The sequence below is a fragment of the Macaca fascicularis genome, chromosome 9 (assembly GCF_037993035.2).
Source record: "Macaca fascicularis isolate 582-1 chromosome 9, T2T-MFA8v1.1".
NCBI lineage: Eukaryota > Metazoa > Chordata > Mammalia > Primates > Cercopithecidae > Macaca > Macaca fascicularis.
The window spans coordinates 126195083-126216139 of NC_088383.1; the positions used below are offsets into that span (position 1 = coordinate 126195083).

Here is a 21057-nt window from a genome sequence, read left to right on the forward strand (position 1 = left end):
AAGGCAGAAGGGCAAAAAAGTCCTGGCTAGTTCTCTCCAGCCCTTTTATAAAGGCACTAATTCTATTCATGAGGGCTCCACCCTCATGATTTAATCACCTCCCAAACGTCCCATTTCTTTTTTTATTTTTCTTTTTATTTTTTTGAGACAGAGTCTGGCTCTGTCGCCCAGGCTGGAGTGCAGTGGCCGGATCTCAGCTCACTGCAAGCTCCATCTCCCGGGTTCACGCCATTCTCCTGCCTCAGCCTCCCGAGTAGCTGGGACTACAGGCGCCCGCCACCGCGCCCGGCTAGTTTTTTGTATTTTTTTAGTAGAGACGGGGTTTCACCGTGTTAGCCAGGATGGTCTCGATCTCCTGACCTCATGATCCGCCCGTCTCGGCCTCCCAAAGTGCTAGGATTATAGGCTTGAGCCACTGTGCCCGGCCCCATTTCTTAATACTAAACATTGGGTCTCAGATTCTAATATAAGAATTTTGAGGGGACACATACATTCATACCGTAGCACTCCCCTAATCCTGGATTAGATGGATTCATCTTTGGCTGACAGAACATTACCGGCTTTCTCCACTGTGTGCACTGTACCTGCCTGGAGTGAGGTACCCCATTAGGTCTCAGGCCACAGGAGGTGGCTGTGTTAGTCTGTTTTCATACTGCTATAAAGAACTGCTCGAAACCGGGTAATTCAGAAAGGGAAGAGGTTTAATTGACTCACAGTTCCACATGACTGGGGAAGCCTCAGGAAACTTACGATCATGGTGGAAGGTGAAGGGGAAGCAAGGACATTCTTCACAAGGCGGCAGGAGGGAGAACGAACACAGGAGAAACTACCAAACACTATAAAAGCATCAGATCTCATGAGAACTCACTCAATATCACGAGAACAGCACGGGGGAACCATCCCCACGATTCAATCACCTCCACCTGGTCTCTCCTTTGACACGTGGGGATGATGGGGTTATGGGGATTATGATTCAAGATGAAACTTTGGGTGGGGACACAGCCAAACTGTATCAGTGGCTTTAAAGCTTGATTTTATCTTATCTGCACCTTGTGCAACCCGTGTGCTCTGCAAAAGGACGGCTCATATAGAGGGGAAAAAACTTGTTATCATTTCCATCCTCAGGAACTAGAAAGTATGCCCTTAGTGAGACCTGTTAGCACTGGTCCGCTCTCAGCTGACCATTATTCTACTTCTCTTTGCCATCCTGTGAGCTCCTTTTTTAATGAGCCCTGTATGGGCTGTGCTGGCTCATGGCATCTTTCTTCTGACTCCACAAGACACAGAGAGTTGGCATCTTACTTTGTAATTCATCCTGCACCCATATTTAAGTATAGCAATTCATCTATCTACATCCTTTCCTTCCATGGAACTGTGGGGGACCTTTAGTACCCTCACATCATCTGGCTTCCAGCAGGCCTTGGAAGTGCTTGTTGGCTGCTTGACTGATGGCCACCTGCTCCCTCTCTCTCTCTCTCTGACAGGCATGTAGTGCGGAGGAGTGGCTGGACCTCACGGTCCTGACTTTATCCACAATATTTCCCTTCTCTTGTGGGTTCTTGCCCATTCTTGCCACCATCATTACATTGGCCCAAATGTGGCCAAATGACTCTTGTATACTTGAGACAAGACTGGAATGTTTCAATAAAAACTGAAACTGGGAAATAGACACACGGAGTTACACACAACTAGATAATCTGGCTAGTAATGTGCTGGAGTTCACTTACCTTCAGCTTGTGGCTCATCAGTGTCCCTCCCTCCCAGTTCCCTGTTGGTTTCTAGATGATGCATGACATTGTGATACCCACCATCAAGGAGGATGGAGACACAGGGGTCTGTGAAGTCGTTCTGTACACTATTCTAGATACTCGAAGTATTTTTGAAAAGACTTAAAATAAGGAGTAAAAATACATTTTCAGACTTTCACCATCTAACACTTTTCTCCATTAACACTGACCTCACATGCATTAAATAACACTTAGAATGCCTTACCTAAAAAGTAACAAATAACTTGACTACTTGCTCTTTTTTGTTTTTTAGATGGAGTCTCACTCTGTCGCCCAGGCTGGGGTGCAGTGGTGCGATCTTAGCTCACTGCAAGCTCCGCCTCCTGGGTTCACATCCTTCTCCTGCCTCAGCCTCCAGAGTAGCTGGGACTACAGGCACCCGTCAGCATGCCTGGCTAATTTTGTATTTTTAGTAGAGATGGGGTTTCACCGTGTTAGCCAGGATGATCTCGATCTCCTGACCTTGTGATCTACCCGCCTCGGCCTCCCAAAATTCTGGGATTACAGGCATTAGCCACCACGCCCGGCCACTCATTCTTATATTTAAACTTTTTCTTTTCTTTTTTTTGAGACAAAGTCTTGCTCTGTCACCCAGGCTGGAGGGCAGTGGCACGATTTCAGCTTACTGAAACGTCTACCTTCCAGGTTCAAATGATTTTCATGCCTCAGCCTCCCGAGTAGCTGGGATTACAGGTATGTGCCACCAATTGTTTGTATTTTTAGTAGCCAATTTCTTTGTATTTTTAGTGGAGACGGGGTTTCACCATGTTGGTCAGGCTGGTCTCAAGCTACTGGCCTCAAGCAATCTGCCCACCTCGGCCTCCCAAACTGCTGTAATTACAGGCATGAGCCACTGCACCTGGCCCTAAAAATTAATTCTTGCCTTGAATCAAGAATCATGGGAGCACACTAAGCTGTTTTTCAAAAGTAATGGCCAGGAAAGACATACCGCATTTATGGATTGAAAGATTCAACACAGTAAAGATGTTGCATCTGCCCATATTGATCTCTAGATTTCATGTAATCCCTATCAAAATCTCAGCAAGGTTTTATGTATACATAGATAAGATGATTTTTAAATTTATAGGGAAAAGCCTTAAAAACAGTTAAAACAATCTTGAAAAGAGAATAAGGCAGGAGAAATCACTCTATCTGACATTAAGACCTACTACACAGCTACAGGAATTAGAAAGTGTGCTATTGGTGAAGGGCTATGTGCTATTGATGCATCGGTCAATGGAACAGAATAGAAAACCCAGAAACAGACCCACACAAATATGTTCAACAGATTTTCCAGAAAGGTGAGAAACAAATTCAATGCAGTGAAGACAACCTTCTCAACAAATGAAGCCCGAACAATACAGGCATCCATAGGGTAAAAACGTGAAGCTTAACCTCACACTTTACCAGAAATTAACTCAGAATGGATCACTGACTGAAATGGAAAACACAAAACCATAGAACTTTTGAGAAGATAGCAGAAAACCTTGGGCATTCAGGGCTAGGCAAAGAATTTTTACACTTGACTCATCTGGGAGGCTGGATACAGATGGAGTGTGGGAGTAGGACGTGCCGGGAGACTGGTTTGCTCAAGGCTTGGAGATCTTGCCTTCTCTTTCTTCAGGGTGGTACAGGTGCAATGAAGCATTTGCCCTTTTCTGGAAAATTATGCAACTACATGTCGTCTTCACTTTTTCCCATCTCCAGAACTCTAGGCTCTGCAGTGTTAGAATTCTTGGTCCCCAAGGGGGACACACTCATCTGGAAACCCAGCAAGGGGTGCATTGAATACACCTTATGACTGCTCCCTGGGCACTTTGAGATCCTTGTGTCCAGGAACCAGCAGGTAAGAAAATAGGTGGCCATCTTGTCAGGGGCTGATATGTTTTGACTGTGTTCCACCCAAATCTCCTCTTGAATTGTAAGTCCCATAACCCCCATGTGTCATGGGAGGGACCAGATGGAGACAACTGAATCATGGGGTCGTTTCCCCCATCCTGTTCTCACGATAGTTTGTTCTTACAAGATCTGATGGTTTTATGGGGGCTTCCCCCTTCGCTGGGCACTCACTCATTCTCCTTCCTGCCACCTGTGAAGAAGGATGTGTTTGCCTCCCCTTCCGCCATGATTGTGAGTTTCCTGAGGCCTCCCCTGCCATGCTGAACTGTGAGTCAATTAAACCTCTTTCCTTTATAAATTACCCAGTCTTGGGTAGTATCCTTGCAGCAACATGAGGACGGACTAATACAGGGGCAATTGACCTGGTCAGCAGGAGGCAGGGCTGCTTTCACACAAGGAGGGCAGAGAATAATATAGGTGGAGCTCAGGTGACTCACTTAGGTACCTCTTGGTACTTCTTACCCAACTGTCTGTAAGTGGACAAGCACAAGCAGCCCCAACCGGAAAAGGATGTGGTTACCAAGGGCTCAGACCCCCCCAGGGATGAGGATTAGGATCATTCCATCGGGTAAGCCATTGAGACCAGTAGAAGAGGTAGCAGAGGGCAAGGAAAAGTTAGAATGAATAGTGAAGGAAGGAGATGATGAGTGTCAGTTGCAGCCTTGAGACTGGTGGCAGTAACAGGGGCTGTTTGTTCTATGAACTTCCTTCTTCTCAGCTTGCCTGCAGGGGGTCAGTGCAACTTCATAATAGCCATCCAAACTTATTGATCTTGTGTTTATCATTCCTTCAATGTTTCAAATGCGAATCATTGCACTAGTCAACATGCCATCCCAGCTCACTGCTGGTGACAAGTTTAATAGTTGGGCAGCCACCTTGCACCAAAGGCTACCTATATATCATCTCCTTACCACTTCAGTATTGAGGGACCCAGTCCTCAAACCCCATCTTAGCTTTTTTTTTTTTTTTTTTTTTTGAGACAGTCTCACTCTGTTGTTCATGCTGGAGTGCAGTGGTGTGATCTCAGCTCATTTCAACCTCTGCCTCCCAGGTTCAAACAATTCTTGTGCCTCAGCCTCCCAACATAACTGGAATTACAGGTGTGCACCACCACACCTGATTTTTGCATTTTTAGTAGAGATGGGGTTTTGCCATGTTGGCCAGGCTGGTCTTGAACTCCCGGCCTCAAGCAATCGCTCTCCTCGGCCTCCCAAAGTGCTGGGATTACAGGTGCAAGCCACTGTGCCCGGCCCCCATCTTAGCTTTTTGAGCAGGCTTTCTCAGACCACTTCTGGTGCCAACTACTGTTGGATCCTCTGGGAAGCAGACACCAAGACAGAGTCATGATTGCAAAAGCTTTATTGGGAAGACTGGTAAAATGAAAACGAAGGAAGTAGATGGAACAGGGAAAGTCTCTGGATCATAACGCAGACTAACAAGGTCTCTGTAGACCAACGGGCCACTCTGGAACAAAGACTGAAGGTTGGAGGAGTCCTGTATTGGGCAGAAATGAATAGGCCCTTGGGTCCCCGCCTTGTTTAGTCAGTAGGCACAGGCTTCTCCAAGAAGAGGGCTTGAAACCAGTAGCAAACCCTTAGAGAACGAAAGGGGCTGTCACGAACCATGCTCTTCAGAGCTGCACAGCGAGTCCTTTCTGGAAGAGGGATCTAAACCTGCCTGCATCTCCACAGCTGCCATCTGAGGCACTTTTTACCCCCACTGGTTGTCAAACGATCCTTTATTGAAGTATTTTCCTTTGTGCTTAACAAGCTGGGCATTCCGCTGTATCATTGTTGATGTCATGAGGGTGGTGACCATCAACATGGCAGCCCACAGACAGTGCAGTCCCCAGGATCTCTTTAATTGTTCCAGAGAGTTCCCTAACTAAATATCGGAGCTGCATCTGTCAGGCAATGTTGACATTCTCATGAAATGATATTTTCATTGTGCTTAATGTTTTTCTGTTTCTTTCTGTCTCTTGGCGGTTCCTTGAGGGCTTTGATGATCAAGGCGGAGGCAGAAGGTACTACCTCAACCTGTGCCTGTCTGTTCTGAATGGTCAGTTTCACTGTCATCCTCAGATCCTTCAAGTCACTGGTTGCCCTAACAATGTCATTACCAATGTGTTTTGGAGACAGACACAGGGGGTTGATCTTAGGGGCCAGCACAGACATGGCACCAACATCATTCCCAGTGCACCTCAGACTTTAGTCTCGTTGGGGTCAAACTTAGGGTGCGGGGTGGAGGTAGCTGGTGTTGGATGAACCTGGATTCAGGACGACCAAAAAAAGTTGCACGCTGGCCTACTCTGAACTGAAAATTGAAAGCTGGGGCACCTTTTCTCATGGCAGACAAAGGCATAGCTGAGGAAGTCCAAATGCACAAGCACAGGCCTCGCCCCTGCTTGCATCACATCTGCTAATGCCCAGCTGGCTGGAACAACTGAGATGACCTGCTGTAAAGCCAAGTTCAAGGAAGTACTCTGCCCACCGTGAGGCCACGGCAAGAGGGGGTATGCAGCAGGGCAGTGAAGCATGGGGACCAGTAATTAGATCCACACAGGATAAAGGTCCTTTGGAAACTACTGAGCTCTGGCCGCATTAGTTACTCTCGTTACTATTACTATTATTAGTTACTACTATTATCACCTGTCCAGGAGACCAGGTACCCTAAGCCAAGTGGTGTCACGGGCAGCTCTCAGGAAAGAATCACTTGACTAAATGCCAAAGATCAGGTTTGGGATCTGCAATTCAAAACTGCAGTTCGGGGATAGAAAAGATTAAACGAAGCACAAAACCACCACCACACTATCCTCCCAAAGCCCCTTCCAGGCAGCTCCAGGGCCGGCCCAGCGGATCAATAGCAATCTGGGGTGCTAGGGAGGGCGCCATCTGAGTAGTTCGGATGAACTGAACATGATGAGTTGCCGGCTGCTTCCTGAGTCCTTGGGGAAGCACACGCACCATCCACTTAGCGCTGGAGCCTGGCTGTTCTCCGGGCACTCCTACCCCATCTTCCTGGCGGGGCTTAGATGCTCCTGCCTCTTCCACCAGCAACTCTTGCCCTGCATGCTCCAGGGAGGATGGAGGCCTCCGGGCACCCCCAGGCCAGGAGATGCTGCCCAGAGGCCCTGGGAAAGCTCTTTCCCGGCCTCTGCTTCCTCTGCTTTCTGGTGACCTACGCCCTGGTGGGTGCTGTGCTCTTCTCTGCCATTGAGGATGGCCAGGTCCTGGTGGCAGCAGATGATGGAGAATTTGAGAAGTTCTTGGAGGAGCTCTGCAGAATCTTGAACTGCAGTGAAACGGGTAGGTGCCTCACCGGGACAGGGTGGGCCTTTTCTCCGTGGTGGCATCAGTCCCCTGAGAGCAGAGGGCTGCCTTCCAGGAGGCTGGGTCTGGGAGCTGCCTGCCTGGATCCTCCTCATGCCTGGGCACTTTAGGCGAGTAACTGCTTTCTGAACCTCTGTTTTCTTCTTTGAAAAGTGGGGAGACTAACCACCTTTTGGGGTTGCTGCGAAGAATGCAGGAAAGGCCCTGAGCACCCAGGAGGTGCTCGGGAAAGACCAGCTCCCCTTCCTGTGTCTCAGCTCCCAGCCCCATCCAGACCAGCAGCCTCAGGGGAGGGTGGATTACTGGGAATTGGGTGGGGTGGGGTAGGGTGTGTGGGTGAGCAAATCTGGGCCTGGGGTTGGGGGGCTAAGCTGCTTCTCAGGACTATGTCTGCCTGACCCAGGAGTCAGTTTGCAGGGGTGAGAAGTTAGGGAACAACCCAAATTGGGTTTGAATCCCAGCAGGAGCACCAGCCCCCCACACCCCCACTTCCTGTTTTAAAGTCCTTTTCTGCTGTCTGGCTCAGGTGAGTGGGGAGGTGCTGTGAGAAGACCTGGGGGAGGGGCGGGGGTCCTGGCTTTTGTCCCGGCTGCTCTCCCAGCTTGCTCCGCAATCTGTGGAGGCAAAGCTTTGTTCTCTTTGGGCCTCAGTCTGCGGGAGAGAAGGGGATCCCCAATCTCAGGCCTGGCGGTCACAGGGACCCTGTGAGAAGCAGAAGAGACAAGGAACATTCTGGCTCTTGGAAGACAGAAGGCACTTTATAGTGTCCTTATTGCATTTTCTTTGTATTTATCACTTGTTTCTACTCTGTGTTCCACAAAGGAAGCTTGTTATTATATTCAACAGAGCAAGATAAAACAAGGGAGAGTAGATAAATGAAAGACAAATGAAACCAGACTCAAAGTCAGCAGAAGAACAGGGTGTAGGGAGCTCCTCCCCTCCCACTCTGGTGTGGGGGCTCCTTCAACATCCCCGACCTTGCTCTGGGAACAGGTGTGGCTCCCAGGGACAAGAGGCTGGTCCAGGGAGGCAGAGTACCCTGTCTGTGAAGGGTCCTACTCCCTGCATCCTTGCCAGACGGGAGCCAGCCTGCTCAGTGAACCTGGGAAACTGCTATCAAAGGGACACTGTACCATCTCAGGGTCTAGACTACCAGCAAGTTCAAGGCTCTCCAAGCCAGCAACACATCAGAATCACCCAGGGAGACTGCCTAGAGTACACATTCCCAGGCTCTTCTCCAAACCCACTTAATCAGGATCTCCAGGGCTGGGTTGGGAGTCTTAAAGTTTCCAGGATAAGCACCGTGGCTCACGCCCATAATCCTAGCATTTTGGGAGGCCAAGGTGGGAGAATCAGGCCTGCGCAACAAGGCGAGACCCTGTCTCTACAAAATGTTTAAAAATTTAGCCAGATGAAGTGGTATGCACTTGTAGTCCCAGCTACTTGGGAGGCTGAGGTAGGAGGATCGCTTGAGCCTGCGAGTTTGAGGCTACAGTGAGCTGTGATTGTGCCATTGCACTCCAGCCTGGATGACAGAGCCAGTCATGTCTCAAAAGTAAATAAGTAAAAATAAAGTTTATCGGGTGATTCCAATGCACGGCAGGGTATGGGAACGCAGAGCTGGTCCCACTCCATTTGGTACCGATTTTCACTGGAGATTAAAATGTTCCATAAGGGTTAGTTGCATGTAGACCCTGTGGCAAACACTTCACACGTTCTCTCACCTAATCCTCACACGAAGCCTATATGTTGGGTTGTCCCTCTTTTACAGATTAGGAAATTGAGGTCTTGGGAGGTTAAGCAATTTGTCTAAGTTCGCAAACTAGAAAAATGGACCCAGGGACTTAACCCCATGTATTTGGATTCCAGAGCCTGAACCTTTCACCACCATCTCAGGCTGTCTCTCTGATGGGGAAACTGAGGCTCAGAAAGCAGCCTCTTGTCCACAGTTACAGAACTTGTCAAGGTCAGAGCTGGGTCTGGAATTGAGGTGCGTAGACTCCCAGGCTGGTGCCAGTTAAAAGGAATAGTGACTTCCTGCTGCATGCCAGGCTCAGTGCCATTCTCTTCAGGCTGAACTAGTCTAGCAGGTGGCCTCTGGGGTCCCAAAGTCCACTGGCTGCCCAGGCCAATTGAGCCATTCAGGAACCTCTCTGGGAAACCAGGATTCCCAACCCTGCTATTAGCCCTGGAACCCAGGTTTAGGAAGTCAAGTTTTCCCAGCCCTGGAGGAGACACTCACAGGTAGCTGGTGCCCAAAGATCACAGTATGATGGTATGATGATCAAACTCCATCAAGTTTTTATTTTTATTTTTCTAGACACAGACTTGCTCTGTCACCCAGGCTGGAGTGCAGTAGCGCTATCTCAGCTCACTGCAACCTCCACTCCCCAGGTTCAAGCGATTCTCCTGCCTCAGCCTCCCAAGTAGCTAGGACCACAGGCGTGTGCCACTAAGCCTGGCTAATTTTTGCATTTTTAGTCGAGACAGGGTCTCACCATGTTGAAAGACTGGACTTGAACTCCTGGCCTCAAATGATCCGCCCACCTTAGCCCTCCAAAGTGTTGGAATTACAGGCGTGAGCCATCATGCCCGGCAAACTCCATCAAGTGTCATAACCTCCAGGAGTGGGAATGATTTGCATCTGTGTAACAGCTTGCTTTTCCTAAAAGCCTTTTGCTTTTAGTACTTGAGAACCCTGTGTGAGAGGCAGAGCACAAGTTATCTTCCTTTGAAAGATGAAAGAGGCGGGGCGCGGTGGCTCACACCTGTAATCCCAGCACTTTGGGAGGCCGAGGCAGGTGGATCACGAGGTCAAGAGATTGAGACCATCCTGGCCAACATGGTGAAATTCCGTCCCAACTAAAAATACAAAAATTAGCTGGGCAGGGGTGTGGTGGTGCACCCCTGTAGTCCCAGCTACTTGGGAGGCTGAGGCAGGAGAATTGCTTGAACCAGGGAGGCAGTGGTTGCAGTGAGCCAAGATCACACCACTGCACTCCAGCCTGGCAACAGAGCAAGACTCTTGTCTCAAAAAAAAAAAAAAAAAAAAAAAGAAATGGAGGTTCAGAAAAGTAAAAGGCAAAGACTACATAGCCCCCCATGGGCCTCTCTGTTAGGTGCTTTTCTCACAGGGCTAAGTGGCCTCCTTATCTCCATGGGGACCAAAGGCAGGACCCAGGCTGCAGAAATATTTTAAAGGAGGGCTTCAATCACCAAGCTTTGGTGTTGATACTGACCACAAGGCGAGGGGGCTGCTGGTCCTTGGGGAAGACTATCCCCCTTTCACCGGGGCAGGGCTTGTCTTTACCAGCAGAACGTTTCCCTCAAACTCTTGGTCGTGTCTTTCTCCAGTGGTGGAAGATAGGAAACAGGATCTCCAGGGGCATCTGCAGAAGGTGAAGCCTCAGTGGTTTAACAGGACCACAAACTGGTCCTTCCTGAGCTCGCTCTTTTTCTGCTGCACAGTGTTCAGCACCGTGGGTAAGTGCAAAGCCACAGGCCCCCTCACGGTGGCCCTGTGAAGGGTGGGCTTCTGGGTGGCAAAGGACACTGGAATTGGGGTGTGGAGATGGCCCTCCTCTCCCTCTCTTCTTCCCTCCCTTCCTCAAATCTATATTGCACACCTACAAATAGCAGCTGCACTGGCCGACACTTTTGCACTGAAGATGCACCAGGCCCTGTTATAAGACCTTTATGCTGATTAGCTCCTCTAGTCCTCACCATGAGGTGGGTGCTGTTATTGTTCCCATACTCCAGCAGGTCTGTCAATTTCAAAAAGTCACACAGTTCACGTGCGTTTGAACCCAGCCACTTGGGTCTAGACCCAGCACCCTGCTCCCTCTCTGTATGCATAACTTTCTATGCACCTGGCACATAGAAACTGGGAGGGAGATGCTTCCCCACCCTTATGGGCAAAATGTTGGTTTAGTGGCCCCTTTGAGGACATGACCATTGTGGCTGGAGGGCAGAGAATGGTCAGGAGAGTGGTGGGGGATGCTGCAGCAGAGCTAGGCCTCCTGGGCTGGGGGTGTGATGCCACTGGGTCAGCAGTTAACTAAGGTCCCTCTGGTGATTAAGGGCTCACTCTGAGCTGGCTGGCCCAGCCCCAGCTTCCCTTCTGATGGGGCAGCAGTGGGGCCAGGTTGCAGGGGCCAAACCAGGCCTGGCAGGAGCCTCCCCTGCCTGGGCAGGGGTCACAGGAGGTGATGGAGCTGCCCTCAGCCACAGGGCCGGAGCCCTTGGGTCAGAGTCCCCACCAGGAGCGCGGCCCATCACTCAGCCCGTGCCCTTCTCGGCTGGCAAAAGGGACTGCGGGCCTTCTCCTCCTTCAGGAGAGCAAGTGCTCATCCCTAGGAGGGCCTGGCCCACAGGGGTTGCAGAGAATGGATGGGGCCCCTCATGCTGAAGGTCAGGGTGGAGCACAGCGGCCAGCCTGGGTCGAAGCTGTGTAATCTCCAGACGTCGCCCCTCTGAGCCTTTTACTGGGACCCGTAAGCACTTCTAGACCTGCCTCTCAGGGTTGGCTGATGGCTATGCATGTAAGTGGCAGCCAGGATGCCTTCAGCAGTGACGAACAGAAAACCCAACTCAGCTGGCTTAAACTGCAAGGAGAATGTCGCCTTCCAAGTCAGAAGTCCAGTGTGAGGACGGCTCTAGGCTGATACGCAGCTCATGTCCAGTGCCCATTTGCAGTTACGGCACTGGGCATCAGGTTTTCTCCATCCTTCTGCCCACTGGGCCACATGAGGCCACCAAGGTCCACATCCCATCCGAGCATCACTGTGTCTTATACAGAAAGGGGGGCTGCTGTCTCTCTGCATGGTTCATCAGCAGCAACGATGTCTTCCCGGGAGTCTCCCACTGGGCCTCCCATCCACCTCTATGCTGGTCCCAGGCAGGGGGATTGGAGCACCAGGATGACTAAGACTAATCGGATCTGCTCCTAAATCAGCTGGGGGAGCAGTGGGTCTGCAGGGAAGAAAGGAGGGAATGGCTGCTGGGTGGGCAACTGGGCACCCAGCTTCAGAAGTAGCCCCCATGTGGTTTCTCCCGTTCGCCTGAATGCTTTTTTTTTTTTTTTTGAGGTGGAGCCTTTTTCTGTCACCCAGACTGGAGTGCAGTGGCACAATCTCAGCTCATTGCAACCTCCACTTCCCTGGTTCAAGTGATTCTCATGTCTCAGCCCCCAAGTAGCTGGGATTACAGGTGTGCACCACCACACTCAGCTAATTTTAATATTTTTTACTAGAGATGGGGTTTCACCATGTTGGTCAGGCTGGTCTCGAACTCCTGACCTCAGGTGATCTGCCGTCCTTGGCCTCCCAAAATGCTGAGGTGCTGTACAAAGGGGCTAGAAGCTATTAAGTTTACTTTATCTTTTTGTTTTCCTTAAGCTTTTTTTTTTTGTTTTGAGACAGAGTCTTGCTCTGTCGCCCAGGCTGGAGTGCAATGGTGCCATCTCTGCTCACTACCACCTCAGGCTCCCAGGTTCAAGCAATTCTCTTGCCTCAGTCTCCCAAGTAGCTCGGATTACAGGCACCTGCCATCATGCCTGGAATTTTTTTTTTTTGAGACAGAGTTTTGCTCTTGTTGCCCAGGCTGGAGTGCGATGGCACAATCTCGGCTCACTGCAATCTCTACCTCCCGAGTTCAAGCAATTTTGCTGTCTCAGTCTTCCGAGTAGCTGACTATGCCATGCACGGCTAATTTTTGTATTTTTAGTAGAGATGGGGTTTCATCATATCCATCAGTGTGGTCTTGAACTCCTGACATCAGGTGATCCGTCCGCCTTGGCCTTCCAAAGTGCTGGGATTACAGGCATGAGCCACCACACCAGGCCATGCCTGGCTAATTTTTGCATTTTTGTAGAAACAGGGTTTCACCATGTTGGCCAGGCTGGTCTTGAACTCCTGACCTCAGGTGATCCACCTGCCTCGGCCTCTCAAAGCACTGGGATTATAGGCGTGCTCCACCGTGCCCAGCCTCCTTAAGAATTTAGATTGGTCCAGGTGCCCTGGCTTATGCCTATAATCCCAGCACTTTGGGAGGATGAGGTGAGAGTTGGAGACCAGTCTGGGAAATACAATGAGACCTCGTCTCTACAAAAAATTAAAAAATCAGTTGGGAGTGGTGACGTGCACCTGTAGTCCCTGCTACTCAGGAGGCTGAGGTGGGAGCATCACTTGAGCCCTGGAGGTTGAGGCTGCAGTGAGCCATGATCATGCCACTGCATTCCAGCCTGGGAGGCAAGAGTTGGCCTGGATGGCAGAGTCTGTCTCTGGCAGAGTCTGTCTCAAACAAGCAAACAAACCCGAAAAAACCTTAGATGCATCTGAGGCAGGATTTCTCAACCTCAGCACTATCAGCCTCTTGCATGGGATAATTCTCTGTGGAGGAGGCTCCTGTGCAATGTAGGATGTTGAGCAGCATCTCTGGCCTCCACCCACCAGATGCAATAGCACTTTCCCCACTGTCCCCACCCATTATGGCAGCCACAAGTCTCCAGGCATTGCCAAATTTCCCTTGGGGGACAAAATTGCCCCCGTTGAGAACTGATCTATTGCAATCGTTGTCAAAATGTGGTCCCTGAGTAACATCGATATCACTGGGAAACTTGTTAGAAATGCAAATTAATTCTCAGGAGCCATTCTAGACCTACTGAGCCAGACACCATGGTTGTGGGTCCCAGCAATCTGTAGTTTAGAAAGTCCTCCATGTGATTCGGATGTGTGCTAATGTTTGAGAAGCATGCCCTGGCTGCATGTCAGAGTCACCTGCAGAGCTTTTGCAAGCTCCCATGTGCGGACTCTGCCCTAGACCAAACAATTAGAATCCCTAGGGACCAGGCCCAGGCATCAGTATTTTCCAGGACCCTCCAGGTGATTCTAGTGGAAGTCTAGGCTGTGAGTCACTGATCTAATGGAAATGCATTAGCTTGGCTTAAATTCCAAGAAGGCCATGCTACTGCCCATTGTACAAGTCAATTAGGACATCATGCCGCCCAGAAATTACAACTGGAAGAGGATGTTGGGGAATGTTCCGCACTGTCCAAAATCAATAATGGTGTTTGAAAGTCCCTCTGGTAATACTGCTTCCTGCCCTGCATCTCTGGATCATCTGAAATGCACCTGGCCTTAATGCTAAGAACAGGATACCTGACAGGTGTGAGGTCAGTCAATCCCCAGTCATTCCCAACTGGGTCAGCCGTCTTGGATTAGAAAGGAAAGTGCATGGGCTATTAAGTACTTACAGGCTAAGTACAGTGAACTGATTGTATCAAAATATATGAATGCATTCTAAGAAATAATGAGTTCCATTATGCATTTCGGCATTCAGTAATTAGGATAGTTAATACATTCCATTTGTAGGGGTTGTGTGCTCTCTGAGACCTGCTTCCTTGAAACATTTTCAGGAATGTGACATATTGCATATTTTGGATTACAAAAGTATCTCACCCAGAGGCAGCCAAAAAGGCTTTGTTTATAATCCTGTAAACCCACCTTCACCAACGACAGCAGTGGATTCCGGTGGATTCACAGTGCCTGCTCTGTGCTCAAATCCCAGCTCCTTTCAGACACTCCAATCCAAACCATCCTCCTGTCTTGAGATTTCTGCCAAAATTGTCTAGCCAGTCTCTACAGGTCTCTCCTCTCAGCTCCTGCCTTAGCCAAAGTCCCCTTCATCTCTCACCTGGGCAGGAACCATAGCCTCCCCACTTATCTTCCTGTGTCCATCTGAAGCCCTCCAGTTTACTGTCTGTGATGCAGTCAGGATGATCTTTTCAAGATGCAAACCAAGTCAGGAGTGGTGGCTCACTCCTGTAGTAAGCCCAGCACTTTGCAGGGCTGAGGTGGGCAGATCACTTGAGGTCAGGAGTTCAAGACCAGCCTGGCCAACATGGTGAAACCTTATCTCTACTAAAAATCCAAAAATTAGCCAGGCATGGTGGTACGCCTGTAGTCCCAGCTACTCAGGAGGTTGAGGCAGGAGAATTGCTTGAACCCAGGAGGTGGAGGTTGCAGTGAGCCAAGGTCACGCCTCTTCACTCCAGCCAGGGTAAAAGAGCAAGATCCCATCTTAAAAAAAAAAAAAGATGCAAACTTGATTTTGTTTCCTGTGGCTGCTGTAATAAATTTCCACAAACTCGGTGGCTTGAAGCAATAGAAATTTATTCTGTCAAGATCTGGAGGCCAGAAGTTTGAAATCAGTTTTACTGATTTCAAAAATCAAGGTATTGGCAGAGCCATGCTCCCTCTGAGGCTCTAGGGGAGGACCCTTCCTTGGCAGCTTCTGGTGGCTGCCAGCATTCCCTGGCTTGTGGCCACATCACTCTGGTCTCTGCCTCTGAGGTCATATTACCTCCTCTTCTGTGTGTGTAAAATATCTTGCTCAGGCTCTCCCTTTATCAGGACACTTGTAATGATACCTAGGGCCACACACACAATCCAGGATAACTTCCTTATCTCGAGATCCTTAATCATGTCTACAAAGACTCACTTTCCAAATACGGCAGCACTGACAGATTCCAGGAATTAAGACTTGGCTATATTTGGGGGCTGTCATTTTTCAGCCTTCCACACTGATCAAGGCGCTCCCCCATCTGCCATGGAAGCCGTTAGATGCTGCCTACCTCCCAGCCTCACCTTGCTCCCCTCCCCTACCTCCCTGTACACTGGCCACACTGGCCTTCTCTTGGTTCCTTAAACCTGGGTGACAGCTATACTCAGAGTGACATCTTGGTGAAAAATTAGAAAACCATATCCCTTGCTAGGCAGACACAGCCCAGTGCCGCGAGCCCTGAGCTCTGAGCTTGGTAAGTGCACAGAGGCTAGGTTTCAGCTCCCAGTCACCCCCTTGGTATATGTGCAGTACACAAGTTGCCCCACTGTCGCTGTATGGATAGCCCTTTGTCGAACCTGCCATAGGGTCTTTGCACAGGCTGCTTCCTCTCTTCACCTGGGTAGTTCTTGGCCCCCTGCCAACATCAGCTCAAAAATCCCCTCACAGGGAAAATCTTTCCTGGGCCCAAATCCAGGATGGATGCCTTGCGGTTGTTTTTTGTTTTCTTTTGAGCCAGGGTCTTGCCCTGTCGCCCCAGCTGGAGTGCGGTAGCACAATCTCAGCTCACTGCAACCTCTACCTCCTGGGTTCAAGTGATTCTCGTGCCTCAGCCTCCCAAGTAAGCTGGGATTACAGGTATGCACCATCACACCTGGCCAATTTTTGTATTTTTAGTAGACACAGGGTTTCACCATGTTGGCCAGGCTGGTCTTGAACTCCTGACCTCAAATGATCAGGAGCTTTGGCCCCCAAAGTGCTGGGATTACAGGCATGAGCCATCGCGCCCAGCCCAGGATAGGTGCCTTTCTTCTAATCATTCATGGTCTGCTTTTCCACTTCCTGTTATTGATCTCCATTTGTAATTCCATACCCATTAGTGTGATTTTTAAAATTAATGTCTGCCTCTCTTACCAAACCAGAGGCTCAGAGGGGTCATATCCCATATCCATTTTGCTCAGCGCTATGCCCCCAGTGCATGCAGTAAGCACTCAATAATGAATGAATGAATGGATGCATGCAAATACAGTTAACCGACACTGCCATCGAATGGTACCTAGTGGAACCAGCCAGAGTGGCATGGAGTGCTCTGGGATGGATGCAAACTGATGAGACTGCTTCAGGGCCACAGCTCCCTCCCGTACTTGGGACTCTGGTGAGGGTGGGCAACCTGAATACCCACCTGCTCTTGGACGGCAGAGCCCGAGGCCAAAGTGTGCCACAGGGAGCTGCACTTCTGGAGGAAGTTGGGGCTTAGCCAGCTGAGGAGTTGCCTTCAGATTAATTTACATAATTGGGCTGGGTTTTTCTGTATTAATCATCCTTTATGACATCAAAATTAAACACAGGCATTAAATATAAAAGTTTTGTCCTCTGCTTGTTGAAGTCATTGATGCTTGCCTGCTCCAGCATATCTAGCCACCCGTGCTGTGGGGTTTGAGGTCTGTCTGCTCCCGCCCCTCTGTCGGTGCAAGGGGAGGGGAGGGGCTCCCGACGGGGATGGAGACCTCAGCTCATCCCTTCCTTTGTTTTGCTGCCGGGTTCTCTCTGATTGAATGGTCCTGCCCCTGGATGCTCCTGAGGGTGACAGCACTGGTTGGGGACCTGAGAGTCCTGTGGATTTGACCCCAACTCCACTGCGTATCACGTGTATGCTCACGGACAAGCTACTTCGTTTCTCTGTGCTTCAGTTTCCCCACCTGTGAATGGTGATAACAATACCTCCCTATGAAGGCTGACTGACGCCCAGCCCACAGGAAGTGCTCACTAGGCAGCTAAGGTCTGGAGGGTGAAGACACCAGTTATCAGTTGTGCACTGTGTGTCAAGCATGGGCCTCATGTAATCCTCCCAGCTAGTCAATATGCAAAGTAGGCATTGTCATCCCCATCTTACAGATGAAACCTGAAAATGTGAGCAGTCAAGTAATTTTTTTTTTTTTTTTTTTGGGAGACAGAGTCTCGCTCTGTATTTTTTGTATTTTTTAGTAGAGATGGGGTTTCACCGTGTTAGCCAGGATGGTCTCGATCTCCTGACTTTGTGATCCACCCGTCTCGGCCTCCCAAAGTGCTGGAATTACAGACTTGAGCCACCGCGCCCCGCCGCAGTCAAGTAATATTATCATAAATAGTAGAGCTGGGATTCAAAGCAAGGTCAGTCAGAACCTAGATGCTGGGAGGCTAATTGCTTCATTAGGAACATGTTTGTCTAATCTGCTAGGCAACAAATAGCTCTGAGGGCAATTGTATTTTACTCATCTTCCATCTTTCTGTTTTTCCTAATACTATACACACTGCTGAGCACACCGTGGGGACACAATAAGTGCCTCTTACATAGAAACAAATAGCCCAGTCCTCTTATGGAGGACAGGAGTGGCTTTTTTTTTTTTAAGATGGAGTCTTGCTCTCATCCTCCAGGCTGGAGTGCAATGGCACAATCTCGGCTCATTGCAACCTCCACCTCCTGGCTTCAAACGATTCTCCTGCCTCAACCTCCTGAGTAGATGGGACTACAGGCGCCCGCCACCACGCCTAATTTTTGTATTTTTAGTAGAGACGGGGTTTCACCATATTGGCCAGACTGGTCTCCAACTCCTGACCTCAGGTAATCTGCCCACCTTGGCCTCCCAAAGTGCTGGGATTACAGGCATGAACCACCACACCCGGCCAAGGGCGGCTTCTTAAAAGCCAGCACCTTCACAGAGAATAAAAGTGGCGTTGGATATGATTACAAAGCCATCCATCCTCTCTCACTTGTATTCATCCTGTCCTTCCAGGTCAGCTGAGGCCTTCCTTCAGGGGGTGCTCAGAAATGGCCAGAGCAGAATCAAAGGCAATCTGTCCACCCCAAACCTGTGCTGGTCCCCTGCCAAGGACATTTCAAGTCAAAGACCTGGATATCAGTTGCTCCTCATCCTAACGGGAAGCTGGGTTTCACTCCTTTCCCTCCCAGCAAAGCAGGCCTAATGCCAGACCAGTGGCTGAATGCTTTGAGATGAGTATTTTCAAAAACATTGTGTAAAATGTCATGCCAAGGAGGGGAAATGGCAGAAGGTCTCTTTAAAGCTTTTTGCGGGGTTTGAAAAGGGAAGGGGCCAGATGCAAACTCTTAAGTCCATCTTCTTTTTCAGGCTATGGCTACATCTACCCTGTCACCAGGCTTGGCAAGTACTTGTGCATGCTCTATGCTCTCTTTGGTATCCCCCTGATGTTCCTCGTTCTCACGGACACAGGTGACATCCTGGCAACCATCTTATCCACATCTTATAATCGGTTCCGAAAATTCCCTTTCTTTACCCGCCCCCTCTCCAAGTGGTGCCCCAAATCTCTCTTCAAGAAAAAACCAGAACCCAAGCCCGCAGATGAAGCTGTCCCTCAGATCATCATCGGTGCTGAAGAGCTTCCAGGCCCCAAACTTGGCAAATGTCCTTCACGCCCAAGCTGCAGCATGGAGCTGTTTGAGAGATCTCATGCGCGAGAGAAACAGAACACACTGCAACTTCCCCCACAAGCCATGGAGAGGAGTAACTCATGTCCTGAACTGGTGTTGGGGAGACTCTCATACTCCATCATCAGCAACCTGGATGAAGTTGGACAGCAGGTGGAGAGGCTGGACATCCCTCTCCCTATCATTGCCTTTATTGTTTTTGCCTACATTTCCTGTGCAGCCGCCATCCTCCCCTTCTGGGAGACACAGTTGGATTTTGAGAATGCCTTCTATTTCTGCTTTGTCACGCTGACCACCATTGGGTTTGGGGATACTGTTTTAGAACACCCTAACTTCTTCCTGTTCTTCTCCATTTATATCATCATTGGAATGGAGATTGTGTTCATTGCTTTCAAGTTGGTGCAAAACAGGCTGATTGACATATACAAAAATGTTATGTTATTCTTTGCAAAAGGAAAGTTTTACCACCTTGTTAAAAAGTGAAGGGTTCATTATCTCTCAGATGACAGACACTGGCTGAGCTGGTTTTCTTGTGTTGTCTTTCAGGGTCATGTAGCCTGTCACCTGAGACCCTGAGTCTTGGAGGCAAATCCCTTATGAGAGCCGAGTTCACTCTTGAGGCCCTGCAGAAATTTGGCCAATGCCCTTTGTGTCAGGGCATTAGGAAAAAAACTATCACCATTCCCCAAAGTCCAATTAATGTATCTGTCCTCCTTTTTTAAATGCACCACCTCATGTAGATGAAGCAACCTTATGGATGCCACTGCTTTTCTTGAAATATGAGAAACAAAACACCTTTATTCTTGGAAGTTGTACTTTCAGTTAAATTAAAATCTTCCTGAGCTGTTCTTTGTTACCCAAAAAAGAACTAGTGTGAACATCCTCTTTTCTTGAATGACTGCATGAGTGCATGTAAGACCAGCCCAATCCCAGCCCCTGTAAAATACACAGATGTTGGGTGTCACCAAAATGGTAAAGTAGAAGCAATCTGGCTTCACTGCCCCCCATAGAAAACCAACAACAACGATCTAGTGCCAAGATGATAAACACCAAATCCCAGAACTCAAAACTGAGGCTTTGACAAATCCTGGGGCCACAGAAAAGTGAAAAACTGTGAGCAGAAGGTAGTGAAATGGACTCCTCTGTAACATCCCTTCCCCAAACTGTAAGTCACCATGCAGAAAAGTTCCCTGGACATTTCTACACTGGAAAAAGTAAGATCAAGGCAGCCAGCCAACTTCATCATCTTGAGTACCTACTCAGGAAAGTATTCCTGCCTCAACCCACAGGAAGAATCATGAATACCTGTAGGGTGAGGGACCCCTGAAAGCCTCTGGAGTCACATAGACAGTGGAGGTGGGGCTAGCAGCCTAGTGCGTGAAACTCTGGGGCTGCTATTCATCTCAGACAAATAAGACCCTGAATCAGAGAGGTGGTTCAGCAGCATCACATTGTAAGAGGCACTCTCCACAGGCCCTCTGGTCATGAACCCCTAGCCAGCCTCCCCACACAGCTGTAGAATCCCCTTTGATGCCCTTTATCTGTGAAAAGGCAGAGCTTTGAACTTTTGCAAGAGTCATGACAAACCTGGGCGTAGGGTGCTATTTAGTGCTGAAAAGGAGGCAGTGATCTAGAGCTAAAGGAATCAGTAGACAAAGTGCACAGAACATCTAAACACACATATGCTAAAGAGACAAAACTAACCCAGGCAGCAAAGACTGGAATAAATAATCTTCAATGTGAAGACATATGTGTACATGCATAAGAAACTGCTAACATCAGGAACCATGACTTCTTCAAATGGACAAAGCAAAGAGCCAGTGAGTGATTGACCCAAACAAGATGGCAATCTGTGAGCTCACGAATCAGGAATTCAAAATAGCAGTCTTGAGGAAACTCAGCAAACTCCAAGGTAACACAGAGAAGCAATTCAGAAACTTATCAGAGGAATTTAACAAAGAGATTAAAATAATTTTAAAACTATCAAACAAAAATCTTGGAACTGAGAAGTACATTAGCTGAACTAAAAAACACATCA

General features: G+C 49.0%; 1 protein-coding gene across 1 annotated transcript; it reads left to right on the plus strand.

Moving 5' to 3' along the window:
• Window positions 1-6768: 6768 nt before the first annotated feature.
• On the plus strand, window positions 6769-19502 carry KCNK18 (potassium two pore domain channel subfamily K member 18). The gene is made up of 3 exons (XM_005566543.4): window positions 6769-6991; window positions 10370-10498; window positions 18703-19502. The coding sequence occupies exons 1-3, from the start codon at window positions 6769-6771 to the stop codon at window positions 19500-19502; spliced, it is 1152 nt and encodes a 383-aa protein (XP_005566600.2).
• The last annotated feature ends 1555 nt before the right edge of the window (window positions 19503-21057 follow it).

Coding starts and splice junctions, on each gene's coding strand:
- KCNK18 (XM_005566543.4), top strand. CDS start 6,769: ATGGAGGCCTCCGGGCACCCCCAGGCCAGGAGATGCTGCCCAGAGGCC. Junction 6,992..10,369: donor CTTGAACTGCAGTGAAACGG/GTAGGTGCCTCA, acceptor GTCTTTCTCCAG/TGGTGGAAGATAGGAAACAG. Junction 10,499..18,702: donor CACAGTGTTCAGCACCGTGG/GTAAGTGCAAAG, acceptor CTTCTTTTTCAG/GCTATGGCTACATCTACCCT.